At 49.2% G+C, this 19612-nt stretch overlaps 1 protein-coding gene across 1 annotated transcript in view; it reads right to left on the bottom strand.

The window, feature by feature from the left end:
• Window positions 1-278: 278 nt before the first annotated feature.
• ACSBG2 (acyl-CoA synthetase bubblegum family member 2) overlaps window positions 279-19612 on the bottom strand; it is a 99604-nt gene continuing 80270 nt past the window's right edge. The window contains exons 11-18 of the mRNA XM_082455559.1: window positions 15978-16154; window positions 11701-11882; window positions 11335-11568; window positions 9133-9350; window positions 7158-7297; window positions 6823-7069; window positions 5318-5493; window positions 279-2634 (exon numbers count right to left, since the gene is read on the bottom strand). Coding sequence (XP_082311685.1) covers window positions 5420-5493; window positions 6823-7069; window positions 7158-7297; window positions 9133-9350; window positions 11335-11568; window positions 11701-11882; window positions 15978-16154 — 1272 coding nt within the window. The 3' untranslated portion in view covers window positions 279-2634; window positions 5318-5419. The remainder of the gene's footprint in view (window positions 2635-5317; window positions 5494-6822; window positions 7070-7157; window positions 7298-9132; window positions 9351-11334; window positions 11569-11700; window positions 11883-15977; window positions 16155-19612) is intronic.

Here is a 19612-nt window from a genome sequence, read left to right as displayed (position 1 = left end):
GTGTGCACGCTGACAGTGTCCACCCAGTTCCATCCGCCGCTCCTGTGCGTGTGCGGACAGTGGTCTCTGTGGTTTGGCCCGGATCACCCCCAGGCGCCCTGGTCTGTCTCTGTGCAGCTAGACTGAATCTCTGCCCTGATCTCACACCAGGCTCTATGGTGGAGTGTGTGAGGCCAGGACACTGGGTCCTTCGGATTGGGGAAGTGCAGCGAGGCGGCAGCCGCCAGCCCTCTGATTGTCTCTCCCCACCCTGACTGTTAGCAAGCCGGCATGCAGGCACTCCTCGTGAGCGGAGTCTGGGCTTCTCCAGCCCCTCTGTCTGTCCCAGCGAGTTTCCCAGCAGGCAGCGGGGCTCCCCAGGGCGAGGGTCTGCCCGTGTGGACCTTCTCTTCCTTACAGATCCTTCCCAGGGTTGCCAGTCCTGTCCTGATGCTTTTTTTTCTTTCTTGTCCAACCCAGTTATATAGAAATCTTTCTTGCAGCTTTGGTTGTATAGGGGTTCTTCTGTCAGTTTCCAGCCGGTTTGCTGTGAGAATTGTCCCACATGTAGATGTATTTTTGATGAGTTTGTGGGGGAAGGTGAGCTCGGCATCCTCCTACTCCACCACCTGGATCCCCCTCCCCGGTCACAACATTTTTATCCGCTGATCAGTACGTACCTTGTGTAATGTGTATTTTTGTTTGGGAACACCTTAAGATATATTGATGATTCACTAGCATTGAACTCATGGCCAACAGCACTATAATTCATGCCTGAATGGAGCTTATTTAACACGTGTATAATTTTTCCATAAGGCACCTCACAGCCTTCTTGTACTCAAGACCACTAGTCAGTACTTCAGCACTGTACTTGGGGGCCATTTTCAACAGTGAAATCACCAACAAAAATGCAAAAAAACATAGCACTAAATAGACCCCCAAAAGACACGCGTTCACAGTCTGAGCCGAAGCAAGGAGGCACCTTGTTTGACCTTCAGCCGTGAACGTGCACGTTGGGTCATTAAAATTTGCCAGTGCTCTGCACATTTCCAGAGGTGACTACAAAAGCACCACAGGCGTTGATTTGGGGGGTTACAAATGTTAGTGAACAGGCAAACTTGTAAATATGGAACCTGCAAATAAAGAGGGTCGACTATACTTACCTATTAAAAAACATAAAAACTTACCAAATTGAGGAGGAGGGCTTTAGCCTTATCTGCATCAAATGCTTTTTGGGAGGAGAATGTCTTCATACATTTCTGATCGATTTATAATTTGATGTTTGAAACTAAAAGAAAAGGGGTGCCTCTGGATATCTGGAACCTTAAGGGACACTGAAAGTTTTCTTCCTCCTGTCCTGATGGGCTGTCCCTCCCTGCTCCTCCCACCGATACTCTTTCCAGGCCAGATGCTGTGGATGTGCAGTATCAGCTTTGGTCTGTCCATACACGGACTGTTGGATGAGAGAGGAAGAAAGCTCTGCCTTCTTTCAAACTGCTGCTGTCTTGGACCTTAAGACAACAGCAAACTCATTTTTCCCAAAAGATGGAATTCATCAAGAATCACAGCTGCTGGACTTCCCTGGTGGCCCAGTGGTTAAGAATCCGCCTGCCAATGCAGGGGACACGGGTTCGAGCCCTGGTTCGGGAAGATCCCACATGCCGCGGAACAACTAAGCCCACGGGCCACAACTACTGAGCCTGCACTCTAGAGCCCGCAAGCCACAACTACTGAGCCCACGAGCCACAACTACTGAAGCCCTCTAGCCTAGAGCCCGTGCTCCGCAACAAGAGAAGCCTCCGCAGTGAGAAGCCTGCGCACCGCAAGAGTAGCCCCCGCTCGCCACAACTAGAGAAAAGCCCACACGCAGCAACGAAGACCCAACGCAGCCAAAAATAAAATATAAATAAATAAATTTATATAAAAAAAAAAGAATCCCAGCTGTTAACTGGGACCAACGGGGTGCTGTGATGATCACTGTTAACACATGTGAGGGGCTTTGGGGCATCAGACACTGCCCCCTTTTGGTCATCTTGATGCACCTCCACGGCCACCCTGTGAGATGGGGGTCTGTTTTTACAGATAACGTCCCCTCCCAAGACTCAGAAGGTTGAACTCACACAGCCAGTCAGAATTTGAACCCAGAACTGATTTTACAGTCTGAGCTTCTCAACAAAGGACAAGATGTTCGCATCTGGCCAAAAATCAGAACACGGGGTGCTGAAGTGCTTTATTGTCAGAACTTAGTGGAAGGGTTTTCAAGTTGATCCCAGGAAGGCAAGTAGGTTCGGGGGCCCAGTTCTTCTTCAAACATGTGAAAGCTTTTCTTCTCTGATGTCTCAAGTCAATCCTCTGAAGAGGAAAAAAAGCCAGTTGGAGCCCACAAGGTCAAATCTTTCTTTTAAACTGGCAGTTCTTCAGAAACCTCCCCATCAGCTTTCCCAGGATCACGCCCTGAAGGTTCATGGGAATTCAAAGATCTGTGATGGCCCTGTTGCGTCAAGAGGCATGGCAGGTCTGAGAGGGGGTACCTCTTCAACAGGTGGATGACGAAGAGACTGACCCATAGGGAATCTGACTTCTTAAAAACACGAGAGACTCAAGTCCCTGCCCAGAGCAGCAAATCACGTCGCGATGGGGTCTTCCTCTTGGAGGCTAGAGAAAAGAGAAAGACAAGTTATCACATGGGGATCCTTGGTACATGTATTATATGTTCATTCCCTGAGACCCCACAAGGTACTATAAGATGGAAATATTCCAGAATGAACGGATCCACTTAGAAATGAGAAAAAAAAAAAAAAAAGGAATCCCTCTCCAATGAACTTTAGAGTGGCACTCTCCAGGAGAAGTATCCCATGAGCCACCGAGGTAATTTAAAAATTTCTAATAGCCACACAAAAAAGGAACTGGTGAAATTGACTTAGGTGCTATATTTAATGTAACCCGGTATGTCCCAAAGAGCATCATTCCAACATTCAGTCAATACTTTAAAATATGAATAAGGTGTTGTATGTTCTGTATTTCGTACCCCGACTTGGAAGCCCAGTGTGGGTTTTATACCCACAGCACATCTCAGTTCAGACGGGCCACATTGTGGGCCAGTGGCTGCCATACTGGACAGCACAGGTGCAGAGAGGGTCCACCTCCCACCCCCACGTCAGTGTCGGATGATCTCTTACCCAACCGCAAAGTGAAATCTGAAATCTTGCAAAAGACGCGGAACGATGAATGTGACGTGCTTGGCTGCTGGGCTCACCCGCAGCACTTTGACAAACGAAGGTGTGGAGCAGTTAAATCGGTTAACAATGAAGAAAAGAAACTGGATACGGTGGTGTCATGGGCTGGATTGTGTTCCCCTCTGCAAATTCGTACGTTGAAGTCCTCACACCCAGGACCTCAGGATGGGAGTGTCTTTGGAGATGGGGTCTTTACGGAGGTCATCAAGTTAAAATGAGATCATTAGGGTGGACCCTAATCCAATAGGACATGTGTCTTTATAAGAAGGGGAAATTTGGACACCGACGCAGGGAGAAAACAGCCGTCTACAGGCAAAGGCGAGGGACTTGAGAAGGAACCAACCCAGCCGACACCTTGACCTTGGAGACTCGCAGCCTCCAGAACCTTGAGAAAAGAAATTCCTGTTGTTTAAGCACCCTAGTCTGTGGAACTTTGTCCTATGATAGTTCTAGGAAACTAATACAGGTGGGTAGGCTGCGAGCATCAGAAGAGAATGATTTGACCACGAAAGGGTTACAGGTGACCCTTGGGACAACCGAAGCTGCATCCTCCTCTCTGCCTGCACTGTGCCTCTAGCTGGGCTTCCAAAATCCTATCAGTGACTCCGGATGTCATCAGGGCTCCCTGTGAACAAGACTTGGGGGAAAAGGAGGAGAAGAGTGGTGGGTGGGAGGAGCTCAAGTCTCAGTCCTTTACCCCCCGGGGTGGGTCGACACACCTCATTCCTTGGGTTCCCGGCCAGTAGAACTTCTCCCACCCACAGTTTTGTCTTTTTAAAAAATTAATTAATTAGGGCTTCCCTGGTGGCGCAGTGGTTGAGAATCTGCCTGCCAATGCAGGGGACACGGGTTTGAGCCCTGGTCTGGGAAGATCCCACATGCCGCGGAGCAACTGGGCCCGTGAGCCACAGTTACTGAGCCTGCGCGTCTGGAGCCTGTGCTCCGCAACAAGAGAGGCCGCGATAGTGAGAGGCCCGCGTACCGCAATGAAGAGTGGCCCCCGCTCGCCGCAGCTGGAAAAAGCCTTCACACAGGAACGAAGACCAAACACAGCCAAAAATAAATAAATTAATTTTTTAAAAAATTAATTAATTTTACAGCCAAAAATAAATAATTTTAAAAAATTAATTAATTTTTACAGCCAAAAATAAATTAATTTTTTAAAAATTTATTTATTTATTTATTTTTATTATTTATGGCTGTGTTGGGTCTTTGTTCCTGTGCGAGGGCTTTCTCCAATTGCGGCAAGCGGGGGCCACTCTTCATCGCGGTGCGCGGGCCTCTCACTATCGCGGCCTCTCTTATTGCGGAGCACAGGCTCCAGACGTGCAGGCTCAGTAACTGTGGCTCACGGGCCCAGTTGCTCCGCGGCATGTGGGATCTTCCCAGACCAGGGCTCAAACCCGTGTCCCCTGCATTGGCAGGCAGATTCTCAACCACTGCGCCACCAGGGAAGCCCTGTTTTTTTTTTTTTTAAATAAATTTATTTATTTATTTTTGGCTGCGTTGGGTCTTCGTTGCTGCGCACAGGCTTTCTCTAGTTGCAGTGAGCGGGGGCTACTCTTTGTTGAGATGCGCGGGCTTCTGGTCGCAGTGGCTTCTCTTGTTGCGGAGCACGGGCTCTAGGCGTGCAGGCTTCAGTAGCTGTGGCACACGGGCTCAGTAATTGTGGCTCGCGGGCTCAGTAGTTGTGGCTCACGGGCTTAGTTGCTCTGTGGCATGTGGGATCTTCCTGGACCAGGACTCGAACCCGTGTCCCCTGCATTGGCAGGCGGATTCTTAACCACTGCGCCACCAGGGAAGTCCCCCACCCACAGTTTTTGACAAAAGGGCTTCTCCAGATAAGCCACAATGAAATATTTGGGCATTTCACCAAAAGCTCTGGTCCTGGATGGGAAGGCTGCCCTGCTCCCTCTACGAGACAAGTGGAAAAGGCAGGAAGAACAGCTAACAGAGTTGGCGGCCGAGCAGGAGGGAGTTTGCATGCCCTGCCGGGACCCAGGTAGAGCGTTAGTTGAGGGCAGACACTACCTAGAAGCCGCGGCAGCCGCGCGTGGGTGCGTGTGCGCACGAGGCCTCTGCGGTTCTGCTCAGGGACCTACCTGCCGCTCGGGGGAGACCAGCTGTGTTGGACTCATCTGAGGCACAGCCCAGCGAAGCCGGTCTCACCATCGGGGCAGCCGGGAGCAGCTCTGCCAATGACGTCACTGATAGAAGTTGTCGATTTGCTTTTTGTATTTCTGTATTATGAAATGTCTTTTAATCTTTGTCGTTGGACCTGCCGAGAAAGGAGAAACCAGTTCAGACGTGGGGATGCAATAAGAGTCCACGTGCCCCGGGCGTGACCAGGAGACAGGGTCTCATGGCTGGGGCCGGGCTGGTGGCTGGCTGTGCCCTTGACTTCCTGCGGGCACCCCCTTTGCCATCCGCCGGGATGAGAGGACCCCTCCCCGCCCCCGCCTTGTCCTTGGGCCGCGGTGAGGATTCCGTGAGCTGGCAGGTGGGGAGCGCAGTGAGCTCTGTGCCTGACAGGGATGCTGCACCCAACCACGGAGGGACACCCCCCGACCCCCCGATTTTATAGGTGAGGCTCAGGGCCAGTTGCTCCAAGGTCACCCAGCAAGTGCATGGCGGGGCGAACGCTCCAACTTGAGACTTCTTTCATCCACAGCCCAGGATGCCCTGTAGGCTCCGGTCACCAGGGGGTGTGGGCTTCCCTCCAGGTGTCCTAGACACACACAGACACACCCCCGACCCTGGATCGCATTTCCAACTCGTAAATAAAAAGACCAGGGTTCGGAGGGACAAGTCACTACTCCATGTGGCGGGCACAGGATTTGAACCCAGGTTGTTGAAGGCTGCACGCTTGCCATGCTCCCAGCTCCCTGCGGTCCACGCTGTGGAAGTAGAGCCGAGTGCTGAAAGCAAGCCCCTGGGGGGATCTCAGGGGAAGGCAAGACCCCCCCACCCCGACCCCTCCCCTCTCGGCGGGGAGACAGGCCAAGCTAAACTAATATGTAGGGTAGTTTCAGGCTCTGACGTATTAGGGAAGCAAGGAGACAGGGCAGTACAGTAGGTGTGACGGTGGACTGTAGGGTCAGTGTGTTAGGGGGGACGGCAAGCTGCTGTAGCCGGGATGGCCAGGGAAGGCTGCTCTCAGGAAATGGCCTTTAGGGTGAGACCCGGACAATGAGAAGGAGCCTTTCGGGCAGAGAACTGAGGGGGAAGAGCAGTCCAGGCAGAGGGAGCAGCAGGGGCAAAGGCCCTGGGGAGAAGGGGCTGCACGCGCGTGCATGTGCGTGTGTGTGTGCGTGTGTGTGTGCGCGCGTGTGTGTGTGCGCACGTGTGTGTGCATGTGCGCGTGTGTGTGCGTGTGCGTGTGTCTGTGTGTGTGTTTGCGTGCGTGCGTGTGTGTGTGTGTGGCCGGGGGGAGCTGGACACCAGTTAGCTGGAGGCGGCCGCATCCCCCTCCCGGTCCACGGCTGGTCCCACAGACATTCTGACTCCCAGAAAAAAGACGCGTCTCCTCAGAGCCCACAGTGGCCCTGGACACTAACAAGGGACCAGCCTCCAAGTTTCAAGGCCACCGGCTCTCCAGGCCACTCACCTAGCTCCCCGCCACTGATGGAAAAGTCCTTCTCCAAGATGACCCACTTCTGAATCTTCTGCGCGTCGGAGATGGCACGCTGATTCACGGCATTTATGCCTTTCTGGATGGCCGTGTAGACCAAGGGGTCTCGCAGCTCCAAGATCTCGGACACGGTGGACGCCTGGCTGCCTGCATCACGGCAGAACCTTATGGCCTCCCAGGTCAGTCTGTCCAGCGGCTCTCCAGTCGTCTTGTCGACCTCACACTGCCCCGAGACACCCCTGTAACAACGCCTATCACCCGTCTCTGAGGACCAAGAAGCGGATCCCTCCCGCCTAGAACACCCCCGTTACCTTCAGCGTCAGGAGGACACCTAGAAACTTGGCCTTATCTCCCACTAACATGGCGTTACTGATGATGGGAATCTTCTCCTTAACCAGGTTCTCGATGGGAATGGGGGCCACATTCTCGCCGCCAGCAGTGATGATAATTTCTGAAACAAAGCATGGCTGGGGGTGGGTTCAACCATGACAGTCCAAAAGCCCTGCCCCTCTGTGGATCAGAGGGGACAGAGGTTGGCACCAATGACCACTCACCTAGAAAACCCCAGAAGCAGAGGAGGACCTCCGCCCATGGCCAGGACTCTCTCTCTGTCCTTCTCCAGGCCTCAGACCCAAAGTCACTCTGCCCTTCATCCCCCATCTTCAAATTTCCATTAAGCATCCAAGTCCTGGGCATTCCACTTGGACAGCGTCTTACGAACTCCTTGCCTGTTTCTTGGTCCCCCATACCCTGCTCCAGGCCCTCCAGCATGTCTTGCTTGGAAGATAGTCAGGTGCTTCTGACCACACCCTGTCTCTCTGACTCCTCCTTTTCCCATCGTTTGGCAACTCCCAAAGACCCTAAGTCCACGCTCTCCCTGGGGGGGGGTGTAGCATCCCTAATTTTAGCAAGCTCTAAAAGAGTTGTGTCACTTTCTCTCGCTGCCTCTGAAATTCTTCAAGAGCCCCTCCTCCTGCCCCAGACACAGTCTTTACTTGTTCTTTCATCCTGGGATGCTTGCTACTTCCTGTGCCACCCACCCAAACTCTCCCTCCCATCCCATGATCTCACAGTCACCCTCGCTGAGGTCGTTACAGCACTAGTAATAATCAGTTTGATCCCATAATGGACATCTCTGATATCGTCTGCCCAGTGATGACTCCTTTGGGTTTCTTTAGGGAGCTACTCTCCATCTTTATGTGGTTTTCGGGGGGGTGAGCATGTGACCAGGTCTGACCAGTCGGCATATTCCATCCTCTACAGTGATTCATTCTGAGATGTGATAGTGACCCAAGAAGATCCAGCGAGAATCAGGCCTAAAACTTGGCGACACTGTTGGGAATAATACACTCTTCCTCATCCCTTGGGTGTTAGGATGAACCTAGACTGTTGGCAGCCATCTAGTCACCAAGTTGGAAAAGGCTCTTTAAGAATGGCATCAACACAGAGGACGACAGCATGGTAACAGAAGGATAAAGAGATTCCTTGTGATGTCATTTTGGCACCTGGATCCAGCCATGCCGGAAGCATGACCTTTTGGACTTTGCTGGTTTTGAGCCAATAGCATCCCTTTTTCACTCAAACCTGCTTAAGAAGGGTTTTCTGTTGCTTATCATGGAAATAATGCTAACATAGCCCTCTTGTTGTACAGTTACTGCCTATGTCAGGCTCCATGCCAGATGGTCTCCCTCAGAGGTAAACTCCAGCCTGTGGGCTAAATCCCACCTTCCGCCTGTTTTTGTATGGCCACGAGCTAAAAAGGGCTTTCACATTTTTTAATGGTCGGAAGGAAATCCAAAGAAGAATAATATCCGTGACACGTGAAAATCCTGTGACATTTGTGTTGGCAAACAGCCATGACCATCGGTCTGCACATCGTCTGCTGCTGCTTTCGTACCACAACGGCCAAGTGGAGCAGCTACGACAGAGACCCTGTGTCCTGCAAATCCAAAATATTTACGCGTGGGCCCTTTATGGGAAAAGTTGACTGATCCCTGTTCTACATCATTTCATTTAATCCTCACTGAATCGTTACAACTCTGTAGTTATCGTTATCCTCAAATGGCAGGGGAGGGAACAGAGGTTTCAGGCCCAGAATGGGCTTCTTTTCTGGCTCCGTCCTGCCGGGGGCCAAATGCTGGGCACAGGGACAGAGCTGGGGTGCGCGGACTGGGGTGTCCCTGTACATCAATGTGACCCCGCCCCCTGAAAGGCGGGGCCTGGGAGCCTTCAACATTCAAGGTGAGCCTGCTCACAGGAGGCCCCTGCGGAGCCCGGCCCCAGTACCTTTGATGCGGCCGGTGATAAAGAGGAAGCCCTGGTTGTCCATGTGGCCCAGGTCCCCAGAGTGGAGCCAGCCCTCCTCGTCGATGGCCTCCGCAGTCGCGTCCTCCCTCTCCAGGTAGCCCATGAAGACGTGCCGGCCCCAGAGACAGATTTCCCCAACGCCGTCCTTGGTCTGCTGGTACAGCATGTTCTTACACCCAGTCATGACTTTGCCGGAACTGCCAGGGCACAGGAGGGAGGAAAACTGAGGCTCGGGGAGACGAGGTCACCCACCCAGGTCGGCCTGGGTCTGTGGCCCAGGCTCCTAACACTCTGCTCAGCTGGCCTGGGCTGGAAGCTGCTGCTGCTGCACCCTCCCCAGGGCCCGGTGGGCATGAGAGGTGTTGGCCGAGTGGAGGGAGGGCTTGTTCAATCAAGTGAGCCAACTTCCCAAACACTTGGTGAACTGGGAAACCCAGCAGAGTTGTAGATTGTTTTATTATTATTATTTTTGGGAATTAATAAAAAATTTTTATTGGAGTATAGTTGTTAGTTTCAGGTGTACAGCAAAGTGAATCTAGATTGTTTTTATCTTCACATAAATAGAAGAAGGACAAAGAGCTCCCAGGTTAAAAACAGCAACAGGGAAGTCCCCTGTGGTCCAGTGGTTAGCACTCCACGCTTTCACTGATGAGGGCCCAGGTTCAATCCCTGGTCAGGGAACTAAGATCCCACAAGCCACATGGCACGGCCAAAAAAAAAGGAAACAACAAAACCCCCTCCAGAAAACAGGTATGTCGACCTAAACGCAATGACCAGGACAGCTGATTTTAAGTAAGTCAACCAACTAGAATCTCTTTAGAGGTTAAAGTTACTTCCACAAGACAGAGTAGCACCAGCTGATATCTGGATTTTTGTGAAATTCCTTTAACTAGTGATACTACTCGGGAGGGTGGTTTTAAGATGCAGAAAAGGAAGGATTTTCTTACTGCCTTGCTGAGGTCTTTTTTACTGGCAGTTAGAAGGGCCAGTGGTTTTAGGGTTAAGTGTAGGTATTCCCTTAGTAAAAGGAAAAAGAAGGCAGGCCTGTGAAGCTTAACATTTATAAAGAGCCTCCTTACGACCTCCATTAAAAGCTTTTCTAGGGAGACTTCCCCAGTGGTCGAGTGGTTAAGACTCCACCGCAGGGGATGCGGGTTCGATCCCTGGTTGGGGAACTAAGATCCCACATGCCGCGTGGCTAAAAAAAATCTAACTTGATTTCCACGTTTATCAACAAGCTATCTCATTTCCAGGATCTACAAGAGGTCCTTTCTGAACGCCAGAACTTAAGAATTAAGATTAAATCTTTAAAAAAAAAAAAAAAAAGCTTTCCTAGGAATATGGAAAAACTCAGAAGCTATACAAGTTTCATGAGTTCAACCAGGTAAAGATAAAAAAATTCTGCACAGCGAAAAACACTCTTTAAGGAAGGACCACTCTTTGGTTTTGGAAGAAAACTCCAGTGGGCATTTGGGTTCTGCAGAAAACAGACCCAGATGGGATTATGGACTGGAGAAGGGGAGATAACTGATGGGCAAGGTAAAGTAAGAGGCAGGAGATGGTTTTGCCAGATTGGGAAGACTGAATTCAGTTGTTTTGCTAAGTTCAGAGGCAGCCAGAACTCGGCCGAGCGTGAGAGGAGAGCCAGCCTTGCAATATGGCGGCAGGGCGGGGGTCAGGGAGGGGCACAACCGGGAGGCCCTGTGGAGGAGCACGGTTCTCAGACTCCACGTGGAGCTTGGCTTGGATGTTCTCACTGTGTCAGTATCACCGGGCTCCATCCTGCGTCCCGAGGTGAGCTGAGCTTGGGAGAAAGCCAGGAGGGGCCTGGGGACGTGTTTGAGAGAAAGCGCCGTGGAGATGAACGGTCCCGAGGTCTAGGGAGGTGAACCTTGGGTGGGTGAGCCTGGGGTGGGCCGTCCGGAGGCAGAGCTCGCAAATGACAAATAGGGAGAGTCCATAGAATGTTTGAGAGCCCTTCCCCTTTGTCCACGGGCTCTCGGACAAACTGGGGCTTCCCACGGTCACGAAAATTTGGGACTTGGAGGCTGGTGAACAGGGGTCATTCTGGAGACACCAAGTCAGGATTCATCTTAGCCCAGAGGCCTGTCGACCCTCCCATCTTCATCCCTTTGACCCCTTGTGGCTGGAGGACCGGGAGTCTGCCCGGGAGGCCAGTACCTTAGAATCCTGTAGTTCTCTGGGCTGGACGTGGAATGGGGTCCTGAGCTTTCACTCATACCGTACGCCTCACCTATAGGTATGTCCAGGCTTAGAAAGAACTCAGCAGTCTCTTGGTTGAGGGGTGCGGCCCCGCTGATAAAAATGCGGCAGCGATCCAGGCCAAGGGAATTCTTGATTTTGGTGAACACGAGGGCCTTTGCCATGCGGTAGCTCATGGGAGTGTCATATCCCCTATGAACATGAATGCCAAGGAGAGCTCTATAGCCATGGAGCCACAAGGGGGCTGATGGGACCCAGCTGGAGAAGGCTGAGCCCCCTCACCCACTGCCCTCCACGCCTGGCCCCGCTGAGCCCGCCACTTACCCTCGCATCCTTTTTGAGTTGACCTTGAAGCCAGTATTTCTTGCCCACGAAAACACCTTTCTCCTCAAGCTTGAAGATTTGCCAACAGTTTCCTTTATCTTCTCATGCATCTTTTCCCAAATTCGGGGCACCCCCAGGAAGGCGGTAGGCTTTACCTCCTGCAGAGTGTTGACCAAGGTGCCCTGCAGGGTGCAGAGCTGGGTTAGCCACACCTGCAACCCAGATGTCCATCTCTCCTCAGCCGCTCAGCTCACCCTGGTCCAATAAGCCAAGAGCTCCTCAGCTCAGCTCAGCTCTTGGCTTATTGGACCAGGGTGAGCTCCTGACCCAAGGGAGCCAATCCATTGGCTGGCCAGTGGCCAATCAGATTATCATGCTCTCTCTGGGCATTTGGTAGAGAGCACAGACTAGTAAAATGTTTTTGGAAGGCAGCGTGACAGTATTATTAACATTTTAAATGCAACTTGGCAACTTCACTTCTGTGGGTGACAGAATTCAGCTGAATGAAAGATCAGGTACACAGAGAAGCACGTGTGAGATATTCTTTGTGCATCATTTTGTAACAGGATAGAAACAGACTTCATGGCCAGTGATGGGGGGATTGGCTAAAGAAACTGTGGCCCAAGAATGCAGTGGAGTATTATGCAAGATTCTCCCCCAAATTGATCTATAGGTTCAGTGTAATCCCTATCAAAAATAGGCAAGCTATTTCATACAAATTGACAAGCTGATCTTAAGATTTATATGGAAATGCAGAGGATCTGGAATAACCAAAGCAATTTTGAAAAAGAAGAACAAAATCAGAGGACTTATTACCTGATTTTGAAACTTATTATAAAGTAGGGTGATCAACTGTCCTGATTTGCCCAGAACTGGAGGCGTTCCTGGAATGTAGGATTTTCACTTATGAAACCGGGCAAGTCCCAGGTAAACAGGGACAAGGGGGTCATACTACCATAAAGCCAGAAAAATAAAGTCAGTGTAGTTTTGGTGTAAGGATAGACATAAAGTTCAGTGGAACAAAACAAAATCTGGAGATGAATCTTCACATTTATGATCAATTGACATTCAATAAAAGTGCCAAGGCAATTTAATGCGGGAAAGGATATCTGTATACAAACAAACAAACAAGAGCTTAGCTAACTTAGAGCCTTCTTGCCAAACACAAAAATTACCTCAAAATGGATCACAGACCTAAAAGTAAGAGCTAAATCTAAAAGCCCTCCAGAAGAACACATAGAAGAAAATCTCTGTGACCTTGGAGTAGGCAGTGATTTCTTACAAATGACGCCAGAAGCATGGAAGAAAAAAAATCAATAAATTGGAGAGTTAACATTCATTAGAGGTAAACACGTTTTGCTTTTCAAAAGACATTAGTAAGAAAATGAGAAGACAAGCCACGGAACTGGGAGAAAGTATTTGCAAATCATATATTTGATAAAGGATTTGTATAAAGAACCCTTAACATTCAACAATAAGAAGATACACAACCAGATTTTTAAATGGTTAAAAATTTGATCAGTCATTTTTCCAAAGAAGATATACAAACGGCCAATAAGCACAGGAAAAGTTGCTCACCACCATTAATCATTCGAGAAATGCAAATTAATATGGGAGATACCACTTCGCATCTACTAGGATGGCAATAATAATAAAAAAAAAAAAGTGTTGGTGAGGATGTGGAGAAATTGGACCTCTCGTACACTTCTGGTTGGGAATGTAAAATGACACAGCCACTTTGAAAACAGTCTGGCAGTTGCTTACGATGTTAAGCCAGGGTCCAGTGGTTAAGACTCTGCACTTCTACTGCAGGGGGCATGGATTCGATCCCTGGTGGGGGAACTAAGATCCCACGTGCCGCGCGGTGCAGCCAAAAAAAAAAAAAAAATGTTAAGACAGCTTTGTTACCTGGTTGACAGTTTTAAATTTTTTGACAATATTAGGGGTTGATAAGGATATTGGAGACTGGGACCTTCTCAGGCCCTGTAGGCGAGTGTGTATACATTATGTTTTCAGCCAGAAAATAAAGTATTCATTTACTGAGTGTCTAATGTGTCTCAGACACTGAGCATGGGAGATGTGAGAGTGACCGAAAGGGGTCAAGGAGATACTTAAGCAGGGAACTAAATGACATGGAGGAGCCAGCCATGTGAAGAACAGGAGAATGAGCCCTCTGGAAGGAATTACAAAGGCCCTAAGACTTAGCCTAGGGGAGGTTATCCTGGATTATCCAGGTGGGTCCAGTGTCATCACAAGGGTCCTTATAAGAGGGAGGCAGGAGGATCAGAGAGGTGTGACAGTGGGAGCAGAGGTAGGGGTGTGTGTGTGTGTGTGTGTGTGTGTGTGTGTGAGTAAGAGAGAGAGAGAGATTTGAAGATGCTATGTGCTCCTAGCTTTGAAAATGGAGGAAGAGGCCACAAGCCAAGGAACATAGGCAGCCTCTAGAAGCTAAAAAAAGGCAGGGAAACCAATTCTCCCCAAGAGCTTCCAGAAAGAACACAGTCCTGCTCATGTCTTGGTTGTATCCCATTGAGACCCATTTTAGACTTCTGACCTCCAGAACTGTGGGGTAATAAATTTATGTTGTTTGAAGCCACTAAGTTTTGTGGTAATTTGTTCCAGCAGTCATAGGAAGCAAATACAGAGAACGTAGCTGAGGAAAGTGCAGAGTTCTTTTCTGGCTCTGTTAAGTCTACAAGGTCAGGACATACAAGAATTCTTTCATTTACTTAACATGAAAAACCTACCAAAGATGAACTCCAGCTAAATGAAGAGGTAACCCCCAAAAAAGAACACAAGGACCTTAGAAAACAAAGGATTCAGCACAGGAGTGGGAGGAAGGGATATCCCTGCATGACAGCTTGTAGAAGCTGCTGTTGATGTCCTCTTCAGATCTCTAATGGTCCACAGCTTCCCTCTTCTTCAGAGAACTGCCCTTATTCAGAAATGCCTGGGAAGTTATGCACCCGCATGAGTGCATAAGCCTATAGCCAACGACTCTCTGAGATGGGGGTACAAAAGCCCAGACCCCTTGCCTCAAAGCAGTACAACTGTGGTGCCATTCATGCTTCAGAGATTCCCATGGGATTGGTTTGTGTAAGGGCAATTCCACTTACATGCCAGCTGAACTCACATCCTCTCTTCTCCCCTTGCCATATCTTGCTCCCCTCACTCCCTTACAGTTTTCACCTGAGAGATCCTACTCAATTAATTACAAAAATCTCCATCCCATCTCAGGTTCTGCTTCTAGGGGGCCCAATCTAGGACAACTTAAAACAACAACCAGTCCTACTCAGGGGAAAATAATGCAGTAGGTATTAGAACATTTGGAAAATCCTGATAAGCATGTGACAGTTGAGATGGAGCAACTGTGGACAGGTATACAGAAAACTTCCACCAAATTGGAAAAGAAAGGCAACTGTTAACTCTGGGGAAAACAAAAGGTTGTACCAGACAGGAAATGTAATCATGTAGTAAACTACATGGCTCCGTTAACTAAGAAATCTTTTCATTGAGAGGATGGGAAAAGGGGAAGCAAGTGAAGATGGGGGTGTAAGAGGATTAAATCCTTGCCTACTGCAATAGAAAAGTAATAGATAATATTTAAAAGTGCATGAATCAAGAAAATTATTACATATTTTTTAAAAACTGGAGGTAAATGCCAGAAGAAATCTCTTGAAAATTCTAGAGAGTTTGCCTCTGGAGGGTGGTTAGGACACTGCTGTTTTTCAAAAGAGGTCCAAAATCCCTTATCTCAAACCCTTGGGGCCAGATGTGTTCTGGAATTTAGAATAATCTGGCCTTCAGAAAGGTAATATGGTGCTTATTTCATTTGTTATATGAATCCCACGGTGGTGTCTTGGCAAGCCAGCTGAAATCCTTCACGTTAATATTTCTGCAGATACACATATTCCCAATAAGTGGGATAAAAATGAAAACTCCAAATAGCTTCACATCAGTTCAGGTCATATTTTACTGCCAAAAACGTTTGGTTTGGGGAGCATTTTGGAGTTGGGAATACTGACTTAAAAAAAAACTACACATGTACACACACGTTCTGCTTTCGATACCATTCACATCTTAGTCTTAGGTTGTTCAGTATACAGTCTGCACAACCATGGACACCATGACTTGGATAAAGATAAAAACTAAAAGAAGGTGGTTGACTGTTTCAAATGCTGCTGACTGGGAGCATTAGATGAGGATGGAGAAGGAGCCCCCAGATCTGGGACTTGAAGGAACCATCCACTCCTCCGGGCTGCCCTTGGCCTTCATACCTTGAGTGCATCTGGTTGAGCAAAGTAGACGAAAGCCCCGACCTTCATGGGTATCCAGACATCCATCATCTGAGCTGCGATGTGGCTGAGAGGAAGGTAGCTGACCACCACCTCCTGCTTCTCAGGAGCATAAGCCAGATTGAAGTCCCTCGCCACCGACCCCGCCGTCCACGTGATCTGGAACACAAGTCGAGCTCACAATCCAATACGATTCAGCGCACCTCATCCTTGCCCGAGGGCCATTTCAATGCAATTATCTAACAAACACAAAGCACCTGCTTAGGCACCGCTCTTGTACTTTACAAACATTGAGTCACTTAGTCCTCATCTTAACACACTGGGGTTGATAACTGCGATTCTCCCCATCTGTAGGCTGGGGAACCAGAAGCACAGAGAGGTTCACTGACTCGCCTGAGGATGGAAGGAGCAGTAAAATTCGATGGAAAGCTTTGGGGGATTACCAGATGCCCTAGGATCCAGCAACAGACCCTAGAGTCAGAATGTCTATCGGGGATAGTCAGAAATCTGAAGGATTCAGTAAGTGTCCCAGCATCAAATCCTGACTCCACCATTTACTAGCTGTGTGACCCTGGGCTATTTGCTTAAAAATCCTTTGCAACCTGTATTTGCTCATCTGTAAAAGGGGCACAGAGGTTCCTCGTGCCCAACATAAAACTATAAAACCAACACTGTCCAACAAACGAAAAGGCCACCCATAATCCCGTGGCATTAATACCCCAACAATTAGTATGTTAATGTTTTTCTTTCTCTGGTGTATACCTTTATGGAAAGTTTTAGCATACCTATGATTTTGCAATCTATATTTTTTACTGGTGTCATAAGTCTCTGGCAAACAGTCGCCTCGTTAATGCAGCCACACGGGCCTCTGCACTGTTCCTCCAACACATCAGGCAAGGTCCCGCCTCAGGGCCTTTGCATGGGCTGTTCCTGCTGCCTGGGATGGGCATCCTCTAGCTGTCTCCACAACTGACTCCTCAGATGTTATATTCTGGTTAAATGTCGCTTCCTTACGGAAGCAGTCTCACATCACCCGAACTGAAGTTTCCAGCATCTGTCTAATCCTCTATGTACTACTTGCCACAATCTGAGTGGTTTTATTTGTTCATTCCCTGTCTGTCTTCCCGAGGGCCACCATTGGGTCTGTTTTGCTCAAAGCTGTTTTCCCAGCACATAGTAGGTGCCCAGTAAATTTTTGTTGAATGAATGAATGAATGAGGAAAGAGAAGTTACATTTAAGTGTAATGAAATATGCAAAGCACTCGCTCTGTAGTAAGCCCTCAAGATTTGTCCCTCTTCTTTCTCTGGGCCTCAGGATGGAGGGATTTTCCTTGTGTACCCATAAGCACTGTCACCCACAGTGACCCAAGGAACCCAGTGCCCATTTGTTGAGAAAAGGGGCTAGGTGTGTGTAGACCGTGATTTACAGTGGTTTAGACACTCCTGGGTTCAGATCCTGGCTCAGACCTTTCTATGCTCTCTGACCTTGTGCAAGTCATTTCCCCTCTCTGAGCCTCAGTTTCCCAGTCTCTGAAAAGGGTTAATGACACATCTTACCTTGTGGGGTTTCTGTTAGGGGTTAGTGTGTTTATCTCAGCATGGCATAGTACCCTGTAAACGGGAAAAGCTTTGAGCTGTTGACCTATGTTGAGAACATGGGACTAGCTTTGACTTCCTGCTGTAAAGACGATTATGATTTAAAAAATAATAGCCGACAGGGATTATTTTTTAATCCCAATGTGCCAGGCGTTGCTCTGAGCATCTTATGTCTATGTGGTAGGTTAAAGACAACTGCAAATTCTCTGCCACCCCTGCCATTCAGAGCTGGAGTCTGTTTTCCTTTCCCTTCACAGGGCTGGTCTGGTGACTGGTTTTGACCCACAGAGTGGAGCACCGTGTAAACTTCTGACATTGAGTCCTAATAGACTGCAGCTTCTGCCTTTGTATCAGGGCATGCTTGCCCTCGGGGGAGCCAGCGCCACGTTGAGAAGTTCGACAGCCTCGATGCCTCCATGCTGTGAGGAAGCCCAAGCCCCATGAAACACGTGAGTGAAGCCCTGCTTGGACCTGCCAGCCCAGCCTGGGCACCAGCTGAACACAGCTGAGTGACCCCAGCTGACACTCTGTAGGGCAGAAAAGACACTTTGCCAAGGCCTGCCCAAATTCCAGACCCAGAAATAACACACTCTTGTTGTTTTAAGTTGCTAAGTTCTAGAACGGTTTGTTACACGGCAGTAGCTAACTGACACAGTATAGGAAATAATTTAACCTTCATAGCAACTCTGAGAGGTAGCAACCATTCTTGTCTCCCTTTTACAGATGGGCAACCGAAGCCCAGAGAAGTTAAGGAAATCTTCTCAGGTAACATAGTTAGCAAGTGGGGGAGCCAGGATGCAGATCCAGGCAGACTTACTCCAGGGGCTCGGCTTTTGTCTGCCCTCTGCGTGGACGTGACCTCACTAGACATGAAGCCACTGGGAGCGTGGACGCTGGCCAGGGTTGGGTGGGGGCCTCATCAGACTCCGTTCATTCAGTCCACAAAATGGATTGAATCCTCCTGTACACCAAGCACTGGAGACACAGCAGTGAACCAGACAGACAGCCCCTGCCCTCAAGGAGCTGTTGTTCATGATAAACACGTGACTGTATAATATGGCAGTGTAAGAAAAAACAGTAGCCAAATGGGGCTTGGGGGCTAATGGGATGGTTTATTTTTCTTTGCTATTTTAAACGTGGAAGTCAGGGAGGGCTTCACAGAGGCGGTAACATTTGAGCAGGGACCCGGAGGAGGTGAAGGAGCAAGTCATGTGGGTCTCTGGGAAATAGTATTCCATGTAGAGGGAACAGCCAGTGCAAACGCCAGAGTGTGCTGCCAGCTATTAAGCTGGGCTGGTGGGGAAAGCCCTTATAAAGTAGAAACGCTTCATTTTAAAACTAGCAGTCTTTCTGACTCACAGAGGGGAGTGTGTTGGGTGCATGTCCTGCCAGAGACTTTCCTGCTTTTAAAACTTACACACGTGTACATAACTCGCTGCCGTTTTTCAGTTTTTAACAAAATCGCGTCGTGCTCTGTGTACTGTTCTTCAACCAGCTTTAACATATTTGTAACGATCGCATCTTTGGACATTTTTACGCCTTAGCCCCATAGACCTACAGTATAGTTGAAAATGTGGACTGTGGCGCCTGCCTGCCTGGGTTTCGGCTCCTGGCTCTGCCACGCTGCTTGCTGTGTGACCTGGGTCCAGCAGCTTAACCTCTCTGGGCTTCAGTTTTCTCATCTGTAGAAACAGCGTCCGCCTGATAGAATGGATACAGTCATAGAATTGCTGCAAGGATTTACAAAGTGTAAAACTCTCAGGACGGCCCCTGGCCCCATAGTAAGTGTGCAACAGAAATGAACCGTCACTGTCTTTCTTGTTCTTTAAAAAAACATTGGGGCTTCCCTGGTGGCGCAGTGGTTAAGAATCCGCTTGCCAATGCAGGGGACACGAGTTCGAGCCCTGGTCCAGGAAGATCCCACATGCCGCGGAGCAACTAAGCCAGTGCGCCACAACTACTGAGCCTGCGCTCTAGAGCCCGAGAGCCACAGCTACTGAGCCTGCGTGCCACAACTACTG

This window comes from Balaenoptera physalus, assembly GCF_965194825.1.
Source record: "Balaenoptera physalus genome assembly, chromosome: 3".
Lineage (NCBI taxonomy): Eukaryota > Metazoa > Chordata > Mammalia > Artiodactyla > Balaenopteridae > Balaenoptera > Balaenoptera physalus.
This window is presented reverse-complemented; position numbering and strand designations above follow the sequence as displayed.